At 48.7% G+C, this 25,070-nt stretch overlaps 2 protein-coding genes across 2 annotated transcripts in view; one reads left to right on the top strand and one right to left on the bottom strand.

Annotated features, from left to right (window-relative positions):
• Window positions 1-1,639, top strand: part of MYO19 (myosin XIX) — a 31,778-nt gene extending 30,139 nt beyond the window's left edge. The window contains exon 26 of the mRNA XM_074320932.1: window positions 806-1,639. Within this exon, the coding sequence (XP_074177033.1) occupies window positions 806-934 (129 nt within the window). The 3' untranslated portion in view covers window positions 935-1,639. The remainder of the gene's footprint in view (window positions 1-805) is intronic.
• Window positions 1,509-25,020, bottom strand: ZNHIT3 (zinc finger HIT-type containing 3). Its single transcript, XM_074320942.1, has 9 exons — window positions 24,951-25,020; window positions 16,504-16,605; window positions 13,664-13,891; window positions 12,029-12,141; window positions 7,700-7,917; window positions 7,570-7,601; window positions 5,478-5,564; window positions 4,374-4,457; window positions 1,509-2,062 (listed from the first exon to the last, which is right to left on the bottom strand). The coding sequence occupies exons 5-9, from the start codon at window positions 7,783-7,785 to the stop codon at window positions 1,881-1,883; spliced, it is 471 nt and encodes a 156-aa protein (XP_074177043.1). The 5' UTR covers window positions 7,786-7,917; window positions 12,029-12,141; window positions 13,664-13,891; window positions 16,504-16,605; window positions 24,951-25,020; the 3' UTR covers window positions 1,509-1,880.
• Window positions 25,021-25,070: the final 50 nt, after the last annotated feature.

Below are 25,070 nucleotides of genomic sequence, written 5' to 3' on the forward strand. Positions count from 1 at the left end.
AGCAGTTCTAACCCTCCCTGCTGGGGAAACCAGAAGCCTGAGCTTCCCACCTGGCTGCAGGCTTGGATTAGTGCCATCATTACAAATAAGAATTTTCCAGAGCCCTTTCTCACTTTTTAAAAACTGCTTCTAAATGTTCTAGCATCTCCTTTTAATTAGTCCTACTTTCAAAAAATTTGGGTTGTGATGACCGCTTATCCCCTCCAATGGCACTGGATTTAACACCATGTTTTCCTCAAATTGTGTCACTTGGTTTATCTCCATTTCCAGCTGTGGAAATGACAAGCAGGGGAGTCAATAGTCTCAGTGCTGTTTTAATGTTATGGGCGCCAGGGAAAAAGTCAGCCAGCATATAAAACAGGCTAATACTCAAGGATTGAGTGACTGACAAGGTAGAAGGAAATATTGAATTTCCATACCAGAGGAGTTACTATAGGCCATGATCTGGGTAAAATCTGCCATGACCACACGCAGGCTAGCCCGAGTATAAACAGAAATGTAAATGTTTGATCTGCCAGCTTTAAGCAGTCACAAGACTGACAGGCGATACTCCTAAGTGGGGTATTTCCTCGTCTGTCTCACACAGAATGGATGTAAACTTTTATATTTTAATACTACTTTGGACTTTGCCAATGTTTTAGAATAAGGAGAAAAAAATGTTGATTAATTCAATCCTGCTACTGCCGTGATGCTGCCAGTCCTCACCTGGCCCCACCTCCCTGTATTCCTAGCACTCGCTCTGGGAGGTACCTTTAGGCCCTGGCTCTCCTGGGAACTCAGCTTAACTGCCTCTCTCTCTCCCTAGGGCTCGATAAAATTTCACTGCAGAAAGTCTCCACTGCGCTATGCTGACATCTGCCCTGAACCTTCGTCCTACAGTGTTACTGGCTTTAATCAGATTCTGCTGGAAAGACACAGACTGGGCCACGTGTGATCTCTTCTCACCTTCCATCCTTACCCTGGCTGGATGACCCATGGCGCCTTTGTTTCCACAAGGCCTTTTCCTGCCAGCTACCTTGCCAATGATATTTAATCAACACACAGCTGCCAAACTATTCCCACAGCGGCTCCAAGACTCCAGGTCTGCGTGAGAGAGCAATGGCTCCCGCCTGCCTGAAAACCAGGGCTGTAGCCGCGAATCCACCAGTGGGCCCGGGGCTCCAATCTCATCTCAAGCACTCACAGGTGTCAGGGTTAGTTGTTACCAAACCAGGGTTAAGAAACATCAGGGCCACCAAGAAGTTCACATTTTAACTACCTTCGCTGATCCAACTCTAATCAAACAGGATTGAGGCCTGTCCACCACTACAGTGGGGCGACCCCCACCATTTCCCCACAAAGGGAACGGGAAGTCAGCTTGAAATCAGCTAAGATTTTGGCTGGGGGAAATTTTGCATTTAGTTCCTTAAAAAGGAACAAAACTTTACTATTTAATATGTTGATTTATTTAATTTCAAACAATTAGATATCGAACCAAGGATGATGAACAGTGCAATGTACCACAGAACCACCGTATCTTGGTTTTATTTAATAACTAGTAACACTGCACAAGTTTTAACTCCAGTGGGTGTGAAACTTGATAACTTATATCATTTATGGTATCTACCTTCACTACCAAAAATAAATAACTTAAAAACAACCATTTGAATGTCAAGTTTCTCTCCATAAAGCATTTGCCACCTCGAGTACCCCCGTCTGCCTAACACCGAGCCCCACGGCGATGGAGGTGAAGCCTCGCGTGGCCTACCCTCCAGCAGCTGGTCTGCATCCTGAAAAATCACCGCCCTTGCTTAGGGCCCCAACCAGCTGGTCTCCTGGAGAACGACAGGCACGTTCTGAGAGTCAAACACATGCCTGATCAAGCAGCAACATAATCCATCTTAAAACTCCTCATTCTGAGATGGTTCCACAATCTTTAAGCAGCAGTCAGCAAACTCCACAAACAGGGGCTCCTGCATGCAGGCTCTCATGAGCTTGGCCTTGTTGTCCCCCTGATCCAGGCTGACCATCAGCTGTCGGAGATGCGGGTTAAGCAGTAAGCTTCTTAGAGCTGCAGACTCCCCTTAAACATTAACCAAAAAAGAAAGACAATCTGAGTTCAAATGCAGAGAGATGGAGATGGTTGAAAGCTAAATGTTTCAAATACAATCAATATGAAGGATGCTGCATCCACTTAACCTTTAAACCCACAAATTAACCCCAATGCTTCACATAAGCAGGGTGAGATCCGCATATCAAATGATTTCCAAGTTAAATGCTATCACACTCCTGTTCTTGGTGTCTTTGTAAATATTTTAACTTTATGCCATTTCAGCTAAGAACAAGTATTTTACTAGCACACATACAGAGAACAGCATTAGCCTGTTGCCACGTTTTCTTTCTTTACAGACGTGAAGGTTCTCAGTAGGGAGGACAGTTATACCAAATACTCTAAATGATGCTCCAGCACAAAGCAGGACAGGTGGCAGTCACCTGACACTCACATCTATATGATACTTTCCAGTTTACAGAACTGTTCACACCTGTCCCAACTCAGCTCTAACCTCAATCTAATCATTGCTGTGGGACTGGGCGCAAAGCACCACCTGTCATGCTGACTGTGAAATGGGAATGAAAATAATGCCCACCTTTAGGAACTACCCTGGCCCATTAATTATATAGGTAACAGAACTGCTATTGGGCCTGACTGAGCAGTCCTACAAAAATGCTAGGTATTATTAACATCTGAATCCCTCTAAAACTATATCCAGGGATTACCCAGTCTGCATTAATGCCTGGACCATGAACTGAGCACTAGGAACATGGGAATAAATACAGGTCCCTCCCCTACAAATTGGTGAGGGAGACAAATTACCATAAAATCTGGTGAGTGGTATATTACAAGGCACCATGGGAGGCTGAAAAAGGGTCTAATTCTTACAGAGTCAAAAGGTGAGAAGTTTAAAGGAGGAACAGAAACTCAAACCAAGCCTCGAAGGAGAATTTTGCCAACCCACAAAGCTAGTATGATTCCAGGCCAAGAGAACGGCCCCGTAGGCAGGCTGAGGTGTTCTTTATGAAACCATGTGGCCAGAGGAAGGGCTCTGCATGCCATATTCAAGTATTGAATAACTTTAAAAATCACATTCTCCCCCATACACTGTTGGTGGGAATGCAGACTGGTGCCGCCGCTATGGAAGGCAATGTGGAAGTTCCTCAAAAAATTACGAACAGGGCCGGCCCGGTGGCTCAGGTGGTTAGAACTCCATGCTCCTAACTCCAAACGCTGAAGGTTCGATTCCCACATGGGCCAGTGGGCTCTCAACCACAAGGTTGCCAGTTCAATTCCTCCAGTCCTGCAAGGGATGGTGGGCTCCGCCCCCTGCAACTAAGATTGAACACGGCACCTTGAGCTGAGCTGCCTCCCGGATGGCTCAGTTGGTTGGAATGTGTCCGCTCAACCACAAGGTTGCCGGTTCGACTCCCACAAGGGATGGTGAGCTGTGCCCCCTGCAACTAACAATGGCAACTGGACCTGGAGCTGAAGCTGAGCTGCGCCCTCCACAACTAAGACTGAAAGGATAACAACTTGAAGCTGAACGGCACCCTCCACAACTAAGATTGAAAGGACAACAACTTGACTTGGAAAAAAAAGTCCTGGAAGTACACACTGTTCCCCAACAAAGTCCCATTCCCCTTCCCCAATAAAATCTTAAAAAAAACCAAAAAAAATTTATGAATAGAATTACCATATGACCCAGCAATCCCTCTCCTGGGTATCTACCCAAAAAATCTGAAAACATTTATCCATAAAGACACGTGTGCTCCAATGTTCATTGCAGCTTTATTTACGGTGGCTAAGACATGGAAATAGCCAAAATGTCCTTCAATAGATGAATGGATAAAGAAGTTGTGGTATATATACACGATGGAATACTATTCGGCGGTAAGAAAAGATGAAATAGGACCATTTGTGACAACATGGATCTTGCGAGTATAATGCTAAGCAAAGTAAGTCAGACAGAAAAAGCAGAGAACCATATGATTTCACTGATATGTGGTATATTAACCAAAACCAACAAAAGAACAAGAGAAACAAATGAGAAACAAAAACTCATAGACACAGACAATAGTTTAGTGGTTACCAGAGGGTAAGGGGGGTGGGGAGATGAGGGTAAGGGGGATCAAATATATGGTGATGGAAGGAGAACTGACTCTGGGTGTTGAACACGCAATGTGATATATAGATGATGTAATACAGAATTGTATACCTGAAATCTATGTAACTTTACTAACAACTGTCACCCCAATAAACTTACAAAAAAATCATATTCTATACAAAAGATTGAATGTATCTCAATGGCTGACAAAGAATAAGCACAGCACGGACTTACCTAAATTCTTCAAATTCTGCAAAGAAACTCTGTCCTCTTCCTCATCACTATTGAGAAAATCAGCTATCGAGTCGTCGTCATCATCTGAGGAGTATATAACGCAATCAACTGCTTATGACTATAAAGCGAGCCCAGGTGCCAGATTTTAACTACTCCAATAGCTAAAATGTGCACACAGGTGACAGCAACAGGTATGCAAGTAGGTATAGATAAAATAAACAAAAATAACCTCTTTCTTCTCTGGAATTTGTGACTATACCAACATTCCTCTTTCAGGAAAGGGAAGTGAAAGAACAACACAGATTACTTTAACACATGCAATCTAGTGTTCACACACTTACTCTGTATGTTGCCCTGTGGTTTTTGGGCTTGGAGCCTGATTTTGCCAATTCTTATTGCCCCACCTCCCTCACCATGGCTCCAGCTCTTTGATCGGCCAATACACTAGGTGTGCTCTATAAAAACCTGCTAACATGAACTCCCTACGCTTTCAGTACAAGCAGAAATTGCTGGCATTGTCTGAACTCAACAAAGAAGTTTCTCAAAGAGCAGAAAGGGGCTATCCCCTTACTAGGAGTAAGACCTGTTTGGTGGCACCAGGAGGAGCTGCTTTCAGAGCCTGGCAAAGTGCATGACCCCCAGGAGGTATGAAAGGCTGGCTGGGTGGCTGGGGTGACAGCCCACTACTAACGTGAGCTGGCAGGAGCCCCCAGCAGCAGCAAGGTGACCCAGGCCAAAGGCAACCTCCCACCGAGGCCCAGCTCAGGGGAACGGACAGCTCTGGCCAGGACCAGGGAGAGACCCAGAGCCATGACTGGAGAAGGCTCCTGCCAGCAGGGTGCGCCCCTCACCCCCTAAACCACCCTCTGCCTCCCGCCCCTACTTTTCTTGTCCTGAATGATGCCTTCAGGCTGCTCTATACTATCACCCCTGAGGACATGTGGTCCCACATCTGGTGCTCAGGCCTAAGGAAGCTGCTGCTCCCTCATGAAGCCTTGGTTCTTGACTCCCTGCCCCAGCCCAAGTCCCCTCTCCTCTTTCCTTTCAACTTATTCTATTTGAAACCCATTTCTAGGTTGGTTTGTTTGAAGTCAACCAACCCACCTTTGCTTTCCATCGGCTTTTTAGTTTTTGCAGTAACAGCTGATCCTATTTTCTTCTCCACAGGATGGGTTTTGGGATTGCACTGCTCTGAAAGAAACACAAAGTTCAGGAGCACATCACCTCCATTTTAGTGACAAGGCTGCACCTCCCCTCTGAGCCCGCATCTAGGTGGGAGCATGTGCAGGAGTAAGGGGTGTGGGTGGGGGTGGAACTGGATGTAGAGGAAGTGAGAGATCAAATCAAGGGACAGTATAACAAAAAAAAAAGCAATGCTGAACCTGGCAAAAGGCCTCACGGGCCCCTAGGACCTGTCCCCATCCTTCCTGGTCTGCCTAATCTCACAGGGCTTTCATTAAGGATTCAGTGGCGCAATGACTTCAATTAGCATCAAACTATCTTCTCAGCAGTTTGATACCAAATGTGCATGTACCACATGCTCCCTGGGAATACACAGATGAAAGTCATCAGGCCCACTTCAAAGGGGTTTAGTCTTATGGATGACAGCGAGAGAGATGGATGTGAAGGGTTTGCTGACCTAAGTCACCTGAGAGGGCCTGGAGACACGCCCAAAAAGAGTCCTGGAGGGGGAAGCATTGCCTAGCAGAACGAGCATCCCTGGCACAGGGAAAGGTCTATGGCTGGACAGGACCCTTGAAACCAGGTTGGGTGCAAGGAGGCGGTGATGAGCAACTGCCAGCTGATTGGCAGGGAAGGGCTGGCAGGCGTCTGGGGCCCAAGTGGAGAAAGCAGGAACAAAACAATGCCATACACAGCAAGTTCACCTTTCTTCCCAAGACAGGTATCTCTCAGCAAGGGTACTACTATGTTCAGGGTGGAAAGGTCTTTAATGGTGTAAGACAGCCTCACACCACAGAATATTAGAATGCCAATAACCAAAAGTACCACAACTCCTCCTCAGCTACTATAAACAAACACATTGTGAAAACCTATCTCCCTAGGGAGAGCAATATCCCGGTTAAGAACCACTGACTTCCTTTGCCAGGGAGACCGGAGTTTTCAACAAGGGAGTGAATTGCTCAAATTTACATTTCAGACAATTCACCGAGGCAGAAGCAGCAGCCATACAGCCAAGAGCTCACTGGCGCTTACTCTAGGGGTTCTTAGAGGGCCCTCATTGGGCTGCAGGATAAGAGGGAAGTGTTTCGTTCCCAGCTCCTCAACCCGATGTCCAGTTCTAGCTCTTTCCTATCTTTAGTTGAAAGGTTTCTTTTTGAAATGCTCCAGAGATGTTAGAAAAAAAGCGCGTGGGGTTGGAGGTGTTGTGAACCAGAGACTGGAGGGGATGGAAGGAGAGGCAAACAACCAGCAAGGCACTTTAAGAGTCAACCAATTAAGAGGTTGTGGGAAAGGGCGCTGAGGGTTGAGAAGAGGCACCAGACTGGAAAGTTATTAATAAAATGTACACTTGAGGGGCAGCTGGATGGCTCAGTTGGTTATAGAGCGTGAGCTCTGAACAAGGTTGTGGGTTCAATTCCCGCATGGGATGCTGGGCTGCGCCCCCTGCAACTAAGACTGAAAATGGGGACTGGACTCGGAGCTGAGCTGCGCCCCCCCACAACTAGATTGAAGGACAACGACTTGGAGCTGATGGGCCCTGGAGAAACACTGTTCCCTAATAAAAAAATAAATAAAATAAAAAGTACGCTTGACAACATTAACAGCCAAGCGCATTGCTCCTTATTGTAAACAGATCTACCTCATTGTTTCTAACAGGACATTTTTCTTTAAAATGGTTTTGTTAACCTTCTGCCAAACGGTGAGGGGCTGCGTCGGAACACTAAGATGAAGAAACAGCTAGGGTAGACTTTTCTGGGAATATCGGTCGACTATTTTTAAAGAAGACAAAAGGGACGGTACGTAGAAGGCAGAGCAGAAGAAAGGTTTTTGACTGTTCAAAACCCGAAGAAGCATTCACAGGCAGAGGTCCCCCCAGGGGATCTGACAGGCTCGGGCGCAAGGCCGGAGGGAGCGCGGCCTGAGGGATCCACGTCCCCGAGACCGCGGCGGGACACGTGGGCTGCGCCGCACGAGGAGAGGGCCCAGGGCTGAGGCTGGGACGCGGGGACCTTACCTTTGTGGTTCCGGAAACAGGTCACGGAGCAGCTGTAACAACAGAACCCACAGGCTGCGTCAGTCCCGAAAGCCGCGAGGACCCTCCCGCAACCCCCGCTCCCCCCCCCCCCATGATCCCCGGCACTCACTAGGGCACGCGGCAGGTGGGGCAGCGGTAATTGGGCTTTTCCAAGCATATCACGCAGACCACGGTGCTACAATTGAGCGACGCCATGATCTCTCACGGGCCTCGCCTCCACTCCCCGCACATGCGCCTTTTCTTCCGCTTCTTTAACCAGGACCAATCAGCGCGCAGCACTAACTGGCAGTCAAAAGCAATAGACTGATCCTGCTCATTGTTCCAGGCCTGATGAGGAGAAAGTCGATACACTCGATGTGCATCCCGTAGCTGCATCAAATTAGGTCACTAGAACTTGTCGTGGAGCCCTATCCCTGTCCCTATCCCTACGCGGCCATGTGACTTCAAGCAAGTCATCGTTGCTCTTCAGTTCTGTTGCCCCGCATGTAAATGTCATTTACCTTCTGGCTTGGACTTTTTGAATCTTGGACCCACATTGGGTTCTTCCCACACATCTCGTTTGTTTACCTCTAGCAAATGAGAAGTCCAAATACTAGCCGAACTAGAATGGGTTAGATCACGTGAAACACACGTGCCCTTCCCAGCTTAGGCCATTTTTCTCACAGAAGAGAAAGATGAGGCTTGGCCACTGACAAACGTTCATTTAGCTCCAACTGCCCAGATACTGGGCTGGGGACACCTGGAGATTAGCAGAGGCTGTCTCTGCCTGCCTGGAAGCTTCAGGCTTAGAGTGAAGGCAGAGGGAGAGGTGAGAGGGAAGAGACTCAGTCTTAAGGTAGTGTCGTGCTAGCCTGCACTTGCACGAGTCCGAGAGGGAGCTGCCTTCTTACATTTTGCACCCTAGGTTCTTCCCTTGCCTCACCCTAATCCCAGCCCTGAGTGGGACAGATTACCCATGGAAGAGACTTCTGGTCCAAAGGTGGGGATCCTGGCCTAATGAATCCAGGTAGGGGAACTGTGATGGGCCTTGAATGCCAACTCAGGCTTTAGGAATAGCCAAAGTAACGTTTTATTGGGAGCTCTGCTCTTCCTTGAATCCCTGAGCATGGGCCAGTCTAATCAGGGCTCCCACCCTACATGAGCAGTGCCCTCTTTGGACTATGTCACCCTCACCCTAAATGCCTCTCCCTTTGTGTTGGCTCATCAACCCTCAGGATCCCACCACTGTAAGGGGCCCCCAGACTGTCATCTGTGGGATGAATCTGCTACAACCAAGGCCGCCATTTGAGTCTTAGCTCAAACCTCTCCCTGGCTGTGTGACTTGGAGAGATTGGTTACCCGCTCTGAGCTCCCTCATTTATTAGAGTGGACATTTAGGCCTACTTTCCTGAGCTGTTGTGAGGCAGAGCGGAGACGATGTATAAAGTGCTACAAAAAGTTATTTACATGATATCTCAACATTTCTGTAACTCTCCTGGAGCTCTGGTCCCAATGCCATGAGCGCAGGTCCTAGGCTCCAAGTCCCTCAAAGCCAGGGTACGGGAGCTCAGGATTCTCTGAAAAGGTTCTGCTGTCAGCCTGTGAGCTGTGCTGGGTGGGGTTGGGCATCAGGCAACTAGCCATCCCTCCTCTAGCTTTACCAGACTGTCCAGAGGACACTCTCTAGTCCTCTGTGCTGAAGCAGCACTGGCTCCTTTGGCTGCCTACCTGCCCTGGCATGCAGCTGCCCCTGCCTCCAACCTCCAACCAGGACCCAGGCCAAAATCCAAGATGCATCCACACTGACCCAATAATCTACAGCGTTCCTTGTTTTGCTCAATGGTTGTGACAATGCTGGTTTGAACCAGAAGAATCCCAGAAGGTCCATACTTATCTGGATAGGCCAGAGGTCAGTGACTTGTCAGGCCATTCTTGAATCCCATGCCCTGTCTGGCACCAGTAGAAATTTGCCCACTATGGACATCACCAGTGCCTACTCCAGACTTTTCTTGTGACTTGTGTTTGGAGGCTGAAGCCACGGAGAGTCTCCACAATTTTCTGGGCTCAACCACACCCCACCCACATCCAAACCACGCTGACTCCCCTAGCTTCAGGTCCAGAGATGGTGACTCCAGAAAAAAGAAAAAATTCTTGGAATTCCACCCATACATATTCCATGCAGTAAACATAGCCCTCCCTCTACTCTGGGAGACCGCCAGCTTCCATGGATAGCCACACCCCTGCTGCTCCAATTTCCAGGAAGGGAGGTGGCTCAGCTGTGATGGCAATGAGGTTGGGGAACTCTAAGAAGCTAGGGAAGCCCAGTCCAACTCCTCTGGACAGTGGCTAGTTCCGAGGAGGAAGACAGGTATGACTCCAGGCCCAGCAAGGGGAGGTCCACACTGATGCAGCCGCTCATGGCGGCCCCCTAGCTCTCCCTGGTCCCCCACCGTGCCCGTCCTAGCAGCTGTCTAAGGTTGCCTCATGTCTCCTTAGCGTCAGCCTGAGGCACAGAGCCAGACCTGGAGAGAGGCAAGATAATGATAGAGGTGGAATGGTTATCAGAGCTCTGACACCTGGCAGGCGCTGTCCAGCGCATTCCAGGTGAGCGGAGCCTGGGGCCAACTCCAAAGCCTGGAGATGCACGGAGACGCCTGGGCCAGTGCCCAGCACCGCCAGAGGGCGCTTCAGGTTGAGCTTGGCCTTGGTGTAGCCACGCTCGTACAGACCTTGCTTGGGAGACAAGGCTGTCTCCCCGTGCAGGCATGAGTAAGTCCAGGTGCTGGCCCTCACTGTGAACATGGCCAAGCAGTGGGAAAGAGTGCTGTGTGGAAGCAGGCGACCATAGGCTCCATGAAAGCAAGGCCCACGCCCGCAAGGGCTCCAAATGCAGCTGGCTGCCTAGGGGCAGTTCCCTAGTGCCCATTGCCCCACTCTTCCTGGCAGCCCCGAGGAGTGGAGATCCAGCTGGAAGCTGGCCACCCACATTAGCCTGATGAAAGTTCAACCACACTTTGGGAGCTTTTGGGTTACTAACTAGGGCATGCGCCACTGCCCTGCACCTTCCCCTGATGCAATGACGGGGCAGACAATCAATCTAACCAACCCACATAGGTTACATGTTGACCTATCAGAGGCTGGGGGTTGAGGACATTGGGCTTTCTGTACTGCCTTGCCAAATCTCACCTTTATATCTGCCACTCTAACACCTCCATCCGTCCCTAGGCCATGGGGGACCCAGGTCTACGATGTGTCTACGATGGGGTTTAGGGGACCTATTGCTATGTTCTCATCTGCTCTCTTCCATTTCTCCTCTGGTGGTTCAGATGTTCAGGTGCGTGAGGTTGCTGGTGGGAGTCAAATAAAGGAGGCCTGAGGTTCTGGTGGAGTGGACTCAAGTAATTGGTTTCCAACTCTCCACATGCTATTTTATAGTCGTGAAATGACATTTTCTCCAGCTCTAGACAATCACAGTTTGACCTACAGTTAGACTTCAAGGAGAACTTCCAAACAAGAGGGATAGAGAATAATTGCATTATCCACCGTCCCACAACTATCGGGAGAGTAGACAGTAAAGGTCACCATTGTTTCATGAATAGATTCACCTTACCACCCACAACCCCACACTTTTCTTTTCTCATACCTTCTCCCACTTGCAAATCCACATAGGGCAGAGATCAAAGGAATCAGGAACCAGATTCTCCAAGAGGCCTCTAAGGGTCCCATGTGGAGTAGGAGTGGAGCCAAGGCTTTGGACAAACCTCTTAACTCATCTCCAGCTCCCACATGGCAGAGATGCATAGGAACTCTGCTCAGGGACCCCAAGTTTCCTTCCCCATCTTTTAAAACTAAAGACAAAATAAAGACCTTTGAGACAAACAGAAGCCATAAGAATTCTTCACCAGCAGATCTTCCCAAGAAAGTTATTCAGGCAAAAGGAAAATGATTCCAGATGGAAATCAAAATCACAATATGATACCACTGCACATGTTACGGGAGTCTCGGGTCTTTTTGCCAACACAGTGAAGAATCAAAGGTCAGCAAGCTGATTAACATGCAAGCACAGTTTATTAGTGATACGTTCTCAGGGAAGAGAACAGGCCTAGCCAAGGTGAGAGAGAGAGGCACAGGCTCCCAGTATTAGTGATAACATTCTCGGGGAAAAGAATGGGCCTAGCCAAGGTTGGGGAGAGGGGGGAAGAGAAAGAGAAAGAGAGAGAGAAAGAGAGAGAGAGAGAAGCCTAGGTCACCGGTATTAGTGATACATTCTCAGGGAAGAGAACAGGCCTAGCTGAGGCATGAGAGCAGGGCAGAGGGGCAGAGGGAGGAGAGAGAGAGAGAAAGGAGGAGAGAGTGAGGGCAAGAGTGCTGGAAGGCCAAAGAGCTCAAGGGCCAGAGAAAGAGAGCCCTTGTCCCCGAGGATTTATAGTTTGCTGGGTGGGGTGAGGGAGTTACTTACTGATTTGTCGGGAAAAGTGATGCATGCTCTTCCATGGAAGGGCGTAACCTCCTAAGATGGGTGGAGGTCTATTGACTCAGATCCTTATCTTGCTCCAGACCACCTCTTGTCCCCTGTTGTTGTAAAAACAGATACGTGACTGGAGGCAGTTAATCAAAGCTAGTTATGGGCTTTTTCTGTAGGCACTATGGGACCCCCTCCCACCCCCCTCCTCCTACATTTTCTAACTTCTACCTAACACACATATACTAGAATGGCTAAAATTAAAAACACTGGCAATACCAAGTGCTGGGAGGGAGGCTGCTATGGACTGGATGTTTGTGCCCCCCGCCCCCAAATTCATCTGTTGAAATCCTAATTCCCAATGTGACTGTATTAAGAGGAGGAGCCTTTGGGAAGTGATTCGGTCAGAGGGTGGAGCCCTTATTAAAGAGACCCCCGCGGGCACTCTCCTACCCTCCTTCCCTGTGAGGATACAGTGAGAAGGCAGCCAGTGGTGCACTGGGGGCAGACTCTGACCAGACACTGAACCTGCCAGCTCCTTGATCTTGGACTTCCCACCCTCCAGGGCTGTGAGACATAAATGTTTGTTGTGTAAGCCACCCATTCGATGATGTTTTTGTTATAGCAGCCCAAGTGGACTAAGAAAGAAACTGATACCCGGAGTGAGGCGCTGCTGTAACAAATGGCTAAAAATGTGAAAGAGGCTTTGGAACTGGGTAATGGGGAGAGGCCAGAAGAATTTTGAGATACATGCTACAAAAAGTCTTTGTTGCTGTAAATGGACCTTACAAAGTGATTCTGGGGAGAGCTCAGGAGAGGAGAGCTATGGAGAAAGCCTCAATTGTCTTAGAGAATACATGGGTAATCCTGAACAGAAGGTTGGTAGAAATACGGATGGTAAAGGCCATTCTGATGAGGTCTCAAATGGAAATGAGGAACACATTACTGGAAACTGGAGAAAAGGTGTGGACAAAAAAGGGGGTATGTACAAGCTCAGTGACTGAAAGTAACCTCAAAGGGTGATCTGATCATAAAATTCCTAACTGGGCAGGTCATGGTGGGCAGTGACACCCCTATAAAAAGGTTTCTCTTTGCCTTTAGCAAGCCCTGTCCACTGTTTTTGTGCATCTAGGTTAACATACCTTTGTAATGCCAGAAGTAATTCTCTTCTTTCAGACTCCACAGAGGGGTAACCACCCTCAAGGGAGCACATAATCTTGTTAACTATCCTTACCTTGCTTTCTCCCACCTCCACGTCATCTTTCTTATGTTCCCTCCTTAATTCTAAATGTACAAAAGGAACTGCAAAACTGTCTTTCTCCTGAGCATTGAGATCTTGCTTCCCGGCAAGAGCATGCATCACTTTTCCCACCAAATCAGTAAGTAACTCCCTCACCCCACCCAGCAAACTATAAATCCTCAGGGACAAGGGCTCTCTCTCTCTCTCTCTCTCTCTCTCTCTGGCCCTTGAGCTCTCTGGCCTTCTAGCACTCTTGCCCTCACTCTCTCCTCCTTTCTCTCTCTCTCCTTCTCCCTCTGCATCCTCTGCCCCGCTCTCATGCCTCAGCTAGGCCTGTTCTCTTCCCTGAGAATGTATCACTAATACTGGGGACCTGTGCCTCTCTCTCTCACCTTGTCAGTTTAGCTCAGATAAACTCTTATAACAATTCAGGTTTGGATGTTCTCATGTCCACAAAGGCGATCCTTGTTGTACAGTGGCAAAGATCTTGGCTGACTTGTGTTTGTGTTCCAGTGTTTTGTGGAAGGTAGATCTTGCAAGTGATGAAACTGGACGTTCAGCTGAAGAGATTGCTAAGCAACGTGTTGAAGGTGTGGCTTGGCTCCTCGTGACTGCTTATACTGAAATGCAAGAACAGAGAAATGACTTAAAGACAGAATTGTTAAAAGGGAAGCAGAAACTAAAACTGCTAAGCAAAAAGGAAGCAGGACGTAAAGGACTCTCAGCCTAACCACTTTGCAAAAACTGAGAACACTAGTGGTGTGGCCAAGGGACCACTTGATCAGCTTAGTGTGGGTCAGCCGTCTCAGCAGAAGCCAGGCAGTGTTCTTCTAGACGATAGAAGAGTGACCCTGACAGCTATTCAGAGATCCTTAGGGCTGCCACTCCCACTGCAGCCCCGAGTACAAGGGCCCTCAGGACACAACAGTTTCAAAGGGCATGGCTGCCTCTCCGGTTCAGTGGGCCAGAATGCCCCCATTCTTGCCTCAGGAGTGCCCCCACCTCACACACACACACAGATACACACACACACACACACACACACACACACACAGCCACAGACCCAGCACAGTCACGGGGCCCAAGCAGAGAGCCAATTTCATGTGAACCATGGGGACGATGTTACCACCCGAGCGGGCCTGGAAGGCAGAGAATCCACCCAGAAGAGCCATGAAGGAGATAACACTGCAGACAGTGGGTCTAGAAGGCAGGGTTTAAGCCAAAGAGGATTCTTCTCAAGCCTTAAGTTTTAACATCGTCTACCCTAGTAGGCTTTGGAGTTAGGACCTGTGACCCCTTCTTTCCCTTTGGGAAGACAGCAGCTCTGCCTCCTTTGACCTGTCTTCTGCCAGTCTCAGTTTGATCTTATGCTTTCCCTTATAGTGGCCTGGATTTTGATCGTTGATATTCTTCCACATCCATCTCCACACCCCTTACTCCTGCACATGCTCCCACCTAGATGCGGGCTCAGAGGGGAGGTGCAGCCTTGTCACTAAAATGGAGGTGATGTGCTCCTGAACTTTGTGTTTCTTTCAGAGCAGTACAATCCCGAAACCCATCCTGTGGAGAAAAAAATAGGATCAGCTGTCACTGCAAAAACTAAAAAGCCGATGGACAGCAAAGGTGGGTTGGTTGACTTCAAACAAACCAACCTAGAAATGGGTTTCAAATAGAATAAGTTGAAAGGAAAGAGGAGAGGGGACTTGGGCTGGGGCAGGGAGTCAAGAACCAAGGCTTCATGAGGGAGCAGCAGCTTCCTTAGGCCTGAGCACCAGGCGTGGGACCACATGTCCTCAGGGGTGATAGTATAGAGCAGCCTGAAGGCATCTTTCAGGACAAGAAAAGTAGGGGCGGGAGGCAGAGGGTGGTTTAGGGGGTGAGGGGCGCACCCTGCTGACAGGAGCCTTCTCCAGGCATGGCTCTGGGTGTCTCCCTGGGCTTGGCCAGAGCTGTCCGTTCCCCTGAGCTGGGCCTCGGTGGGAGGTTGCCTTTGGCCTGGGTCACCTTGCTGCTGCTGGGGGCTCCTCCCAGCTCACGTTAGTTGTGGGCTGTCACCCCAACCACCCAGCCAGGCTCTCTTTAATATCTGCTGGGTGTCATGCACCTTGCCAGTGTCAAATGAATTCAAAGTCTGGAGGCTTTGCTAGAAATAAATGATGAAGGGTCTTGGAGTTGGCAAACTGGAAACACAGTTAAGCAAAAACCCAGAAGTGTTCCCAAAAAGAAAAAAAAGTTGAGTTCTTATAGTAAAAGTCACATCCTTGAGAATAATCCGTCCTGCATTCTTAGCCCTCAGGTTGGTCCAGGATGGTCATTAGTCAGATATTAGGTGCTCTGGATGATAGATGCCAGGTGGTTTGAAGGATGGGCATGTCCCGAGTCCTTTGGGGGTAATCAGAGTTATCCACAGGTAAATAAATGCCCAGGCATTGACATAGGACTGGAAAGTTCAAAAGTTTAGTTCCCAGGCTAGTTAAGAAAAGGAATGTTTTCCTCATGCCTCAGCCTTCATAATGTCAATAATTTAGCAGCTTTGTTAAAAGTGCTTCCATTGTGTATTTTCTATCCTCACTCTTTCCTCACCGGGCTCTGAAAGCAGCCCCTCTCAGTGCCACGAAAGAGTTCTTGAACATTCATAGCAAGGGCCTGGCCCTTTCTGCCCTTCAGAAACCTCCATGTGAGTTCCGGCAGTGCTGGCAATTCCTGCCCACGCTGAAAGCACAGGGGATTCACGTGAGCAGGTGTGTACAGCACCTCGGCTACTGGCCCCCCACACGGCTGGAGACCTGGAGGATTGAGTGGGTCTCCGCACTCCGCTCAGTCATGTCACCAACTGACATTGGTGGTCAGTGGATTTGATTTTTCAGGGAGGAGCTAGATAGTAATAGTGTTCAACCCTTGTGGAGCTCATTTCATCTTCATGACAGTGCTGAGGTAGCTCGTATAAAGGTGAGCATTATTTTCATTCCGGATCGAAACAGGATGAAAGCACCTGTAGTGATTCCTCACAGACTGAGGCTGGAGCTGAGCGGCAGTGTTTCAGTTTGAGAAATACAGTGAGGAGTACGGACATTGCTGTAAACTATTAAGCACTGCACAAATATTACTATTATTTGACTGCTACCAGTCCTGCCTTTTTATGGCATTCGTACATTTCAGGTATACTGTCCTCAGCCCAGAGAACTTTTATTTCTATAAAGAAAGAAAATTCAGCCAAGTCTCCCTCCTTTACCCTCCTTGTTGGACAGTCTGATATTCTCCACTCTGCCATGCTTGGTGGCGAGGGCAGCCGTGTGCAGGCCCTGGGTGTGCTTCCGAGTTGACCAGGAACCGGCTGTTAATCATTTCAGCTTCAAACAGAAAAAGGAGAAAAATAAAGGTGTTATTACTAGTGCTATTAGCAACCTGCCCCTGCAGTGGTGCCAGCATTACTGTAAAGGTTTGAATACACTATTATTCTTCCTCATCAAGGTTAAGTTCTAAAACCAGCACCAAAAAACAACCTTCAAACAACCTATGGCCTGGAGAAACACCTACGCTTTTCAGATCAGGGCCCAGCAGATGGGCCTTCCATCTCAGTCCAGGACACTGGCTCAGGCAACTGAAGGAAGTCTGGTTTGCCTGCACCTTTTGAGATTATTTCTGTCTCTGTCTCTCCCTCCTCCCCCAGTCATTTCTCCTTTATTTCACTTTACTTTCAGAGCCCTCAGTTGACTGTGTCCATCCCTTCTCACAGCTCCAGCTGGGAGCAGAGAAGCACCACAGACGAACACAGCCCCACACTTCCCTGAGCCCCTGCCTACCTATGTGGCTTAGGGCGATTCTCAGTCCCTCTCTGGGCCTGCAGCCCATCGCTATAGTGTACGCGAGGCAAGAAAGCGTGGCTTCCGTGCCGGCACCCAGCCAATGTCAGTTCCCACTCTCGCTAATTCAGATTGGCGCGGGCGGCTGGGTCATGTGACACGCGCCTTGCAGCGCCACCAGCCTTGCCTAGCGCAGGAACCTGAGCTCTCGCCCTGCTTTCCAGCCCAGGCATCCTCAATGAGGAAAGAAAGAAGTAACTGGTCCCCACATATAATTATGGAGCTGCTTTTACTGGGTTCCCGGCACTGAGTGGGTGCTGGGGCCGTGGGGAGAAGTCCATCTGGTGCCTTTCCTTGGGGTGGAGGTGGGGAAACCGAGCAGGGCACAGACCAGTGCAGTGACCTGCCCAGTGACCTCCACACCAAGGAAGTGGGGCCCACAATGAGCGTCCCCGCTCCCCCGAGCTGGGCAGACCCAACCCAGGAGGTTCTGAGTCCTGGAGTCTTGGGACGAGGACTGGTCAGAGATAAGTCCCGACAGGCGGGTTGTGACCGGCCTTGAGCAGCCAGACTCAGGAGATGGGGCGTTACCTATGGCCTCATCCCGGCCCCAGAAGGGATCCCAAACTGTGAAGTATTCTTCCTCCTACGTGCGCTCGTGCGCTTGCCCTCCCAGAGCCACAAATTGCGCAGTCTCTAAATGCCTCCCCTTCTTTGTCGGGTCAACCTCCGGGCCGCACTAGGACAAGGGTACCTGGACCCCACAGGCTCAAGGCCCACCCCGGAACCCACACCCCCTTGAGAAGTTCTGGCTGTGAGGTGAGGACAGTTATCCCTATATGGCACCTGCCGCCAACCCCATGGCGCTGTCCAGCCCGTGGTGCTGAAGCGTCCTGGGCCCTGGCGCCAGAGAACACAGCGCAGTCCCACTCTGCGGCTGCCATTCCCAACCTGGGAATAGTCCAGACTGGCCTAATAATTCTCAAGGGTGCTTGTCTGCCTCAGCAGGTTTAAACTGGAATTGCCTCGGATATCTGAGCTTCCCTGGGGAGGCCCAAGGTGGGCCAATGTTTGTCCAGGGTCCATGTGGCCCAGAACAGTGAACAGCACACGGGAATTTCTGTGCTTCATTCTGAGACCAGTCGTCATTCACACACTATGGGCATCTCCACTGCCCCCTTCTGACCTGTCCTATGAGTTGTGTGGGGAACTGGGGAGGGTCCACTTACTTTCCAGGAATGCTACTTCTCACCTGCATCCAAACCCAGCAGGCCCTGCTTCCTGAACAGGGGTTGGTGAGACAATCCCTGGAATTCCTCCCATACACATTCCGCACAGTGAAGATGCCTCTCCCTCCACTCTGGATGGCCCCCAACTTCCAGGGATGGCTACAACTGCTCCCCGCTACCCAATGTCCAGGCAGGCAGGGGAAATCAGTTCTCCCCCAGTGAAGGGCTCTGCAACTTGGAATCTAGAATAGTGCCCTTGAAGGAGTAAATGACACGGTTGTTCAGCAAGTTGAGCAGAATTGTGATGGGCAGCACGAAGACGCTGGGTGTAGCTCCTGGGGCAGAAACTTGTCCAGTGAAGAGGGGCTGGTAGGGCACCAGAAAGAGGAGCCGGGGGGTTGCACTGGTGCCCAGGACCAAGCCCTCCCTGGATCCACCATGCTTTGCCTCGTCCCAGAGTCTCACAGGTGACTATCCTGGCAGCACAGGACCCAGTCATGCCTCCTTAACATCAGCCAAGCCTCAGTTCGGGGTGGGGGGGGAGAGAGATGAGGTACCAGTCGAGGCAAAGGAGCGCATAGTGAATCACGCGGCTGGACTCTGGCAGCCTGCCCCTTCTCCTTATCCAGGGTGGCTGCTGGTGCACCAAGGATGAGTGTCTGAAGATGGGCAATGCTGCTCGACCCCTTGAAGGGACACAGCATTTGTGGGACTGGAATGGGCAGTTCTCCACGAGATGAGAAGGTTAAACCCACCCCACCCCCATACATGAGCCCCATACTGTAGCCGCCATGGCAATAGATTAATGACTAGTGTCATGCCGTGTTTTCCTGACCTAACTGGAAAATAAGCCCTAGCATGATTTTTCAGGATGACACGTCCTGAACATAAGCCCTAACGCGTCTTTTGGAGCAAAAATTAATATAAGACCCAGTCTTATTTCAGGGGACACACGGTAGTGATCCCAAGAGGCAGACAAATTGGATATTAGTAAACAGACAGACAGGAAGACAGAAGGGCAGAGAAAGCTTAGGACAGTCACTAAAGCCCCTAAGAAAGTTCAAAGACCAACTTCCGGCGTTCAGCTCACTCCAACAACCTCCTTCCTGTTCCCTGTGCTCTGCTCCATCCATAAAGGAGCTGGTGCTAATGGAGGTCCCTTCTGTCAGATCCAAAGAGTTCTGTTTACTATTATTAGCAATTAACAATTACTATTGTCACTATTATTAGTAATTAACAAACACCTCCTCCAGGTTCTCAACAACATAATCCTAGGGGGACAGGAGGAGAAATCTTGTGGCCTAAGGGTCAACATGATACCCCCTGGCTGGCCCCCCAGCAACAGCTAGGACACGAACAGCATCCAAAGAAGAAAGGAAGCTGCTGGGCAGATGCTGGGGAAACGTGGGGTGGGGGGGCCTAAAGGAAATGCAGCAGGCCCCTCAGGCAGTGAGCCAGAAGTGCTTTAGCTTCTCATTGCAGTCATTGAGCAGCAGCTGTGCCAAGCTGTTGTTGGGAAAGAATGTGAATCCAAACACGTCCAGCAGACCTGGCAGAATGAGGGCATCTGAGGGGCCACTGCGGGGGCCACCAGGAGAGATTTTCCCTAAAGCCCAGCTTGGCAAGACTCCTGCTACATTGAATGATTAGCCATCCACATGAACTGGAAGAATTCCACAGCCTGGATTAACTGGGGTGAGGTTGGGAACATCACACTGAGCCGTGTACAAAGCAATAACAACCCCCACCCCATACACACACCCAGGGTGATCTCTGTCCCCACTTCTGCCCCCTGGGAGCCTAGAACAGGGAGAATTGGAGGCTACGGCTGAGAAAACTCTCTTACAAGGTGAAAGAAAGGAGAGTTACAAAATAGATTTTTTTTTAAATATAACAAACTTAGATGATTAACTTCATATTAGTAGTTCTAGGAAGAGAAAAGGATGGGGAGGAAATTATTAGAACTATTTTTTTAACCCCCATAATGAAAGAGTTTGAATTGACAGGTTGAAGGAACTCAGACCACATACCCACACAATGGATGAGAAATTCCACAGAAGGCACAGCACTGGCAATTTTAATAACACTTACAGATTAAAAGAAGATCCTAAAACTTTCTGCAAAAAAAAAAAAGTAGTTACACACTAGGGACTAGGAATTGCTACAGCACACTGGAAGAATACAAAAGAAGACAACTCCAAACTTTGGAGGGAAAATGATCTCCAACAGAATTACATATCCATGGGAAAAAATCAATTATGAGGGTAGAAAAAAGATATCATGAGATGTTTGAGGCCTCAGAAATTCACCTTCCAGGAAACTGCCAACAAGCGTGCTCCACAACAGACACAAGGAAATGAGCTAAGACTGAGGAAGTTGTGGGTCACAGAAAAAGGGGATCTGTCATAAGAGAGAGTTGGGGGAATCCCGAAATGAGGGGGCAGAGATGCTCTTGGGTGAGTTACATGGCAGCAGCACTAGGCAGCTGCCAGTCCAAACAGGAGCAGGAGGTCGGAGAGCCCCAGGATGTCTGTAGGGGAAAAGGGGCCAGAGGAGATTGCGGGCATGACCAAAGGGTGTTTTCCAGCTCTGGTGGTCAGGTCGGGAAAGAATTAACAGTAGGTACCCAGAAACAGAAGAGAGATCTACACTCTACGGTCAATTGATTTTCAACAATTGTGCCCCTCAAAAGAACTTCAACCATAACTTTACACTATGTAGAAACATTAATTCAAAATGGATCATGGACCTAAATGTAAAGAGGTAAAACTATAAAATTCTAGAAGAAAAACATGGGATAACAAAGGGTTTGGGAAAGAGTCTTACATATGACATCAAATGTATGAACTATTAACTACAGGGAAAACAAAGTATTTCACAAAATAGGTTCTGCTGTGAACAACATTTACATGGTCATAATAATGGAAACATTGCATATTAACTTAATTAGGAATCGTAATAAAATAATATGGAGAGCGTAGGGGAAATAAAGGCTAAATCCTCATTAAAGTAGGAAATGAACGACGTCTAAAGTTAAAAACTTGATACGTAATAATAGTAGCATATGACTGAAAGATATGGACATAAATACTCCCAAAACTGCAGCACAATTTGAAAGTAGCTGCCTCTGGAAGGAGGGGGTGGGACACGTGGGACAAGGACGCTGTTTTTGTCCTAAGTCTTACAGCATTCTTTCTCTTTTCAGTCACCTACCTGTATTATGTAGACACAAATAAATTACACCGTACATTTCAAACCACACCAGCGGGCCACTGAGATGAGCTGTGTGGGCTTCGGGCCATGTTCAGCACAGGACAGGTGTGGTGCGCAATCCTGGGAGGTAATCCCAGTGGGCACTGCCCAGCTGCTCTGCATTCTGGGGAAGCCAGGCTTGGTGCAGAAGCTGATGCCCTCTCCTCTTACCCGTGCGTGGCACCCCCCACCTCACTGTCCCCACCACCTCTAGCACTGCCCTCAGTCACGGCACTTCTCCCCACGCTGTCCTCATCTGTGTCCTTGACTGTCGCTTTCAGGGGACCTAGAGCCCCCAGAGAGCCTGAAGGTACCCTGTTCATCACCCCCACCCCGCTCTCCCACCTCCAGTGCCTGGCCCAGGGCCAGCACACTGCAAGCTCAACTCTCTTCTGCATGTGTGTTGGCAGCCTGGGTTCATGGACAAAGGGCTTATAAAAATCAAAGTGGTAGGTCATGAGTGAGGCCCTAGTTTCTGGTCCCCTCTGACCAGTTTGCCACTCGCCACATGGCTTGCGTAACCTGTACCTTGTCCCAGCTGTGGTACCACCCCCCAGAGGCCCCATCCTAGGTGGCCTCTGTTGTCCCCCTGCCAGTCTTGAGCACTGCCCCTGCCCCTGTGGGAACAGATATGTCTGGGATGCCAATGAGGGGCAGGCGGGCTACCCCAGTAAACACTTTACCACAAGTCACCCATTTAACTCCTGGAGTGCCCTGAGCACAGGCCTGGCAACAAATGCTTTCCATGCAGTGGCTTCTACACCTGCTCAGGGGCCAATTTTTAAAAAGGGCACTAAAGACTTGGTGCTTGGGGTGGGTATGCCAGGCACAGGAGCCCAGTATCACATCATCAGGAGCTTCTGTGGATTCTCCAAGTGTGGGCCCCCCAGGAGGCTGCTGACGTTCCCAGTGTCCATGGAGGAAGAAGAAGAGAAGCAGACCCCGACATCCAGAACTGATTTGAGGTTCACAGACCTCAGTGTTGCTACAAACTGGTCTGACACTGACTGCCCGTCATTTTCTTCTCCTGATGGACATTAACAATCACAGAATACCGACCACAGATAAAGTTGTTGAGGCCATGATAAAATGAGACAAAATAGGCACTTCATAGTTATGTCCAAGCACAGACAAAAACAGGGTCACGGTGCTGCTACCCCATAAAATACCAAACACATCCCCTCTTTGACTAAAATGAGTGACTGCTATTTTTTTAGTAGCTCTATCAAGATATAATTCATTTACCATACAATTCATCCATTTGAAGTGTACAATTCAATGGCTTTGATTATATTCACAGAGTTGTGCAACCACCACCAGGGCAAATTTATAACATTTCCATTACCCCCAAAAGAAACTCTGCCCCCCCTTAGTTACCTGCAAGTGCTACCGTCTTCCTACCCTAGACAACCATTACTCTACTTTCTGTCTCTATAGATTTGCCTCTTCTGGACATTTCATATAAATTGACTCATAAATATGTGGTCCTTTGTGATTGTCTTCTTTCACTTAGCATAATGTTTTCAAGCTTCATATGTGTTACAGCATGGATCAGTAATTCACTCCTGTGATGGCTAATTTTATATGTCAACTTGACTGGGAGATATATACTGGGGGTGCCAAAAAAATGTATACCAGTGGACACTTTGATCAACGTTGCTCAAGCAGTAGTTCGCCGTAATCAGAAATGTCTGGAGGCTGATGGTAACCACTTTGAGCACCTCTTGTAATTGCAGAGGTCAAACATGATTGGTATTCATCTTTTGTTATTGGTATATATTGAGTATTACAATTTTAATAGTTTTTCTTTTCTTAAAATGTATACATTTTTGGCATCATATATATATCTTATTGGTCCTATGGCAGTATGTACCAAGAAGCTTAACCATCATATTTTTATTTATTTTTTTATTGGGGAAGGGGAGTAGGACTTTATTGGGGAACAGTGTGTACTTCCAGGCCTCTTTTCCAAGTCAAGTTGTTGTTCTTTCAATCTTAGTTGTGGAGGGTGCCGTTCAGCTTCAAGTTGTTGTCCTTTCAGTCTTAGTTGTGGAGGGCGCAGCTCAACTCCAGGTCCAGGTGCTGTTTTCTAGTTGCAGGAGGCACAGCCCACCATCCCTTGCAGGACTCGAGGAATTGAACTGGCAACCTTGTGATTGAGAGCCCACTGGCCCATGTGGGAATCGAACCGGCAGCCTTCGGAGTTAGGAGCATGGAGCTCTAATTGCCTGAGCCACCTGGCCGGCCCAACCTTCATATTTTTGACTCCAGTAATTCTACTTCTAAGAATGAACTAACTCCACTACTACTGAAATAATCAAATTCTCAAAGAATTTATTTAGCATCACCCTCATAGCATTATTATGAAAACTAAAAAATTAAAAACAATCCAAACAGCTAATATCAGAGTTAACCGCTAAATTATAGTACATCCTACATTTGGTGTGTAGTTGTGTATATAAAGAAAAAATTCTGAAGGAAAATACAGCAAAAGCATCAGGGTGCTGAGATTACAGGTGGTTTTTAACTTTTTTATTTTAAATTATCTACAAGTGCGACATGACCTCAGGGAGGTTGTGTGTGACTGTGAGGATGGCATCGTTTGCCATCACAGCTCCAGGCGCCACTTACCCCATTTAGAGGGCAGGCAGCAAAGCCCAGGAGCCCACCGGGGAGGGGGATGGGAGCTGGGACAGTCCTAACCCTGCTGGGGACAGCAGAAGCCTGCACTTCACCACTTGACGTTTGGATTATTTATATCAGTACAGCTAGGCATTTTCCAGAGCCCCTTTACTTCCTTAAACCTGCTACCTAAGTGTGCTGGCATCTCCTCTGCATTTTTAATTAATTTCACTTCCAGAGAACTGAGTATTATTTTTGTTGACCGCTTGTTTTCTCAAATGGCATGGCATTACGTAACGCGTTTTTGTTGTTGCTGAGATTTGTTTTCGTTTTTTCCGAATCTTATTAGTCTAATTTGTCTTCCTTGCTAGCTGAAGAACTGGCGACCAGGTGAGGAAAGGTTCCAAGACCACCGTGTTGGTATATTATGGGCAACCTGATAGAACAGGAATGTGCTTGGAGGCAGAACCCAGAGTTCTCTGGTATAGAGAGGTGTTCAGGAACCTAGACCCTCTACCCCCGCTTTCAGCACAGCAGGGCCGCTTGCAAATAATTTGTTTGAAAACGATTGCTTCAAAACGGAGACGGAAAGAGCGGTAAAGAAACGAATGAGTTTTAACGACGGAGTCAATAGAGAAGGCGGGAGGACGCCAGGTTGGAAAGTGACTTAAAACCTATGGCAGTGAGGACACCCTCCCGCCCGCGGGCCCCGCCCGGCCACCGGCTGTCACTGAGCACCCTGAGGCGGGACAGCGCCTTTCGGCTTCTAGTACCTGGTGCAGACGACCTTCCGCTCCCGCCCCAGTCCTCTTCAAGCGCTTCCCGTAGCCGGGGTTTCCCTTCTCCCCACATTTCCTAAGCCAGAGCCAATCAGCGCCCAGCAACGCCTAGCA

The sequence above is a fragment of the Rhinolophus sinicus genome, linkage group LG15, assembly GCF_036562045.2.
Source record: "Rhinolophus sinicus isolate RSC01 linkage group LG15, ASM3656204v1, whole genome shotgun sequence".
NCBI classification, from domain to species: domain Eukaryota; kingdom Metazoa; phylum Chordata; class Mammalia; order Chiroptera; family Rhinolophidae; genus Rhinolophus; species Rhinolophus sinicus.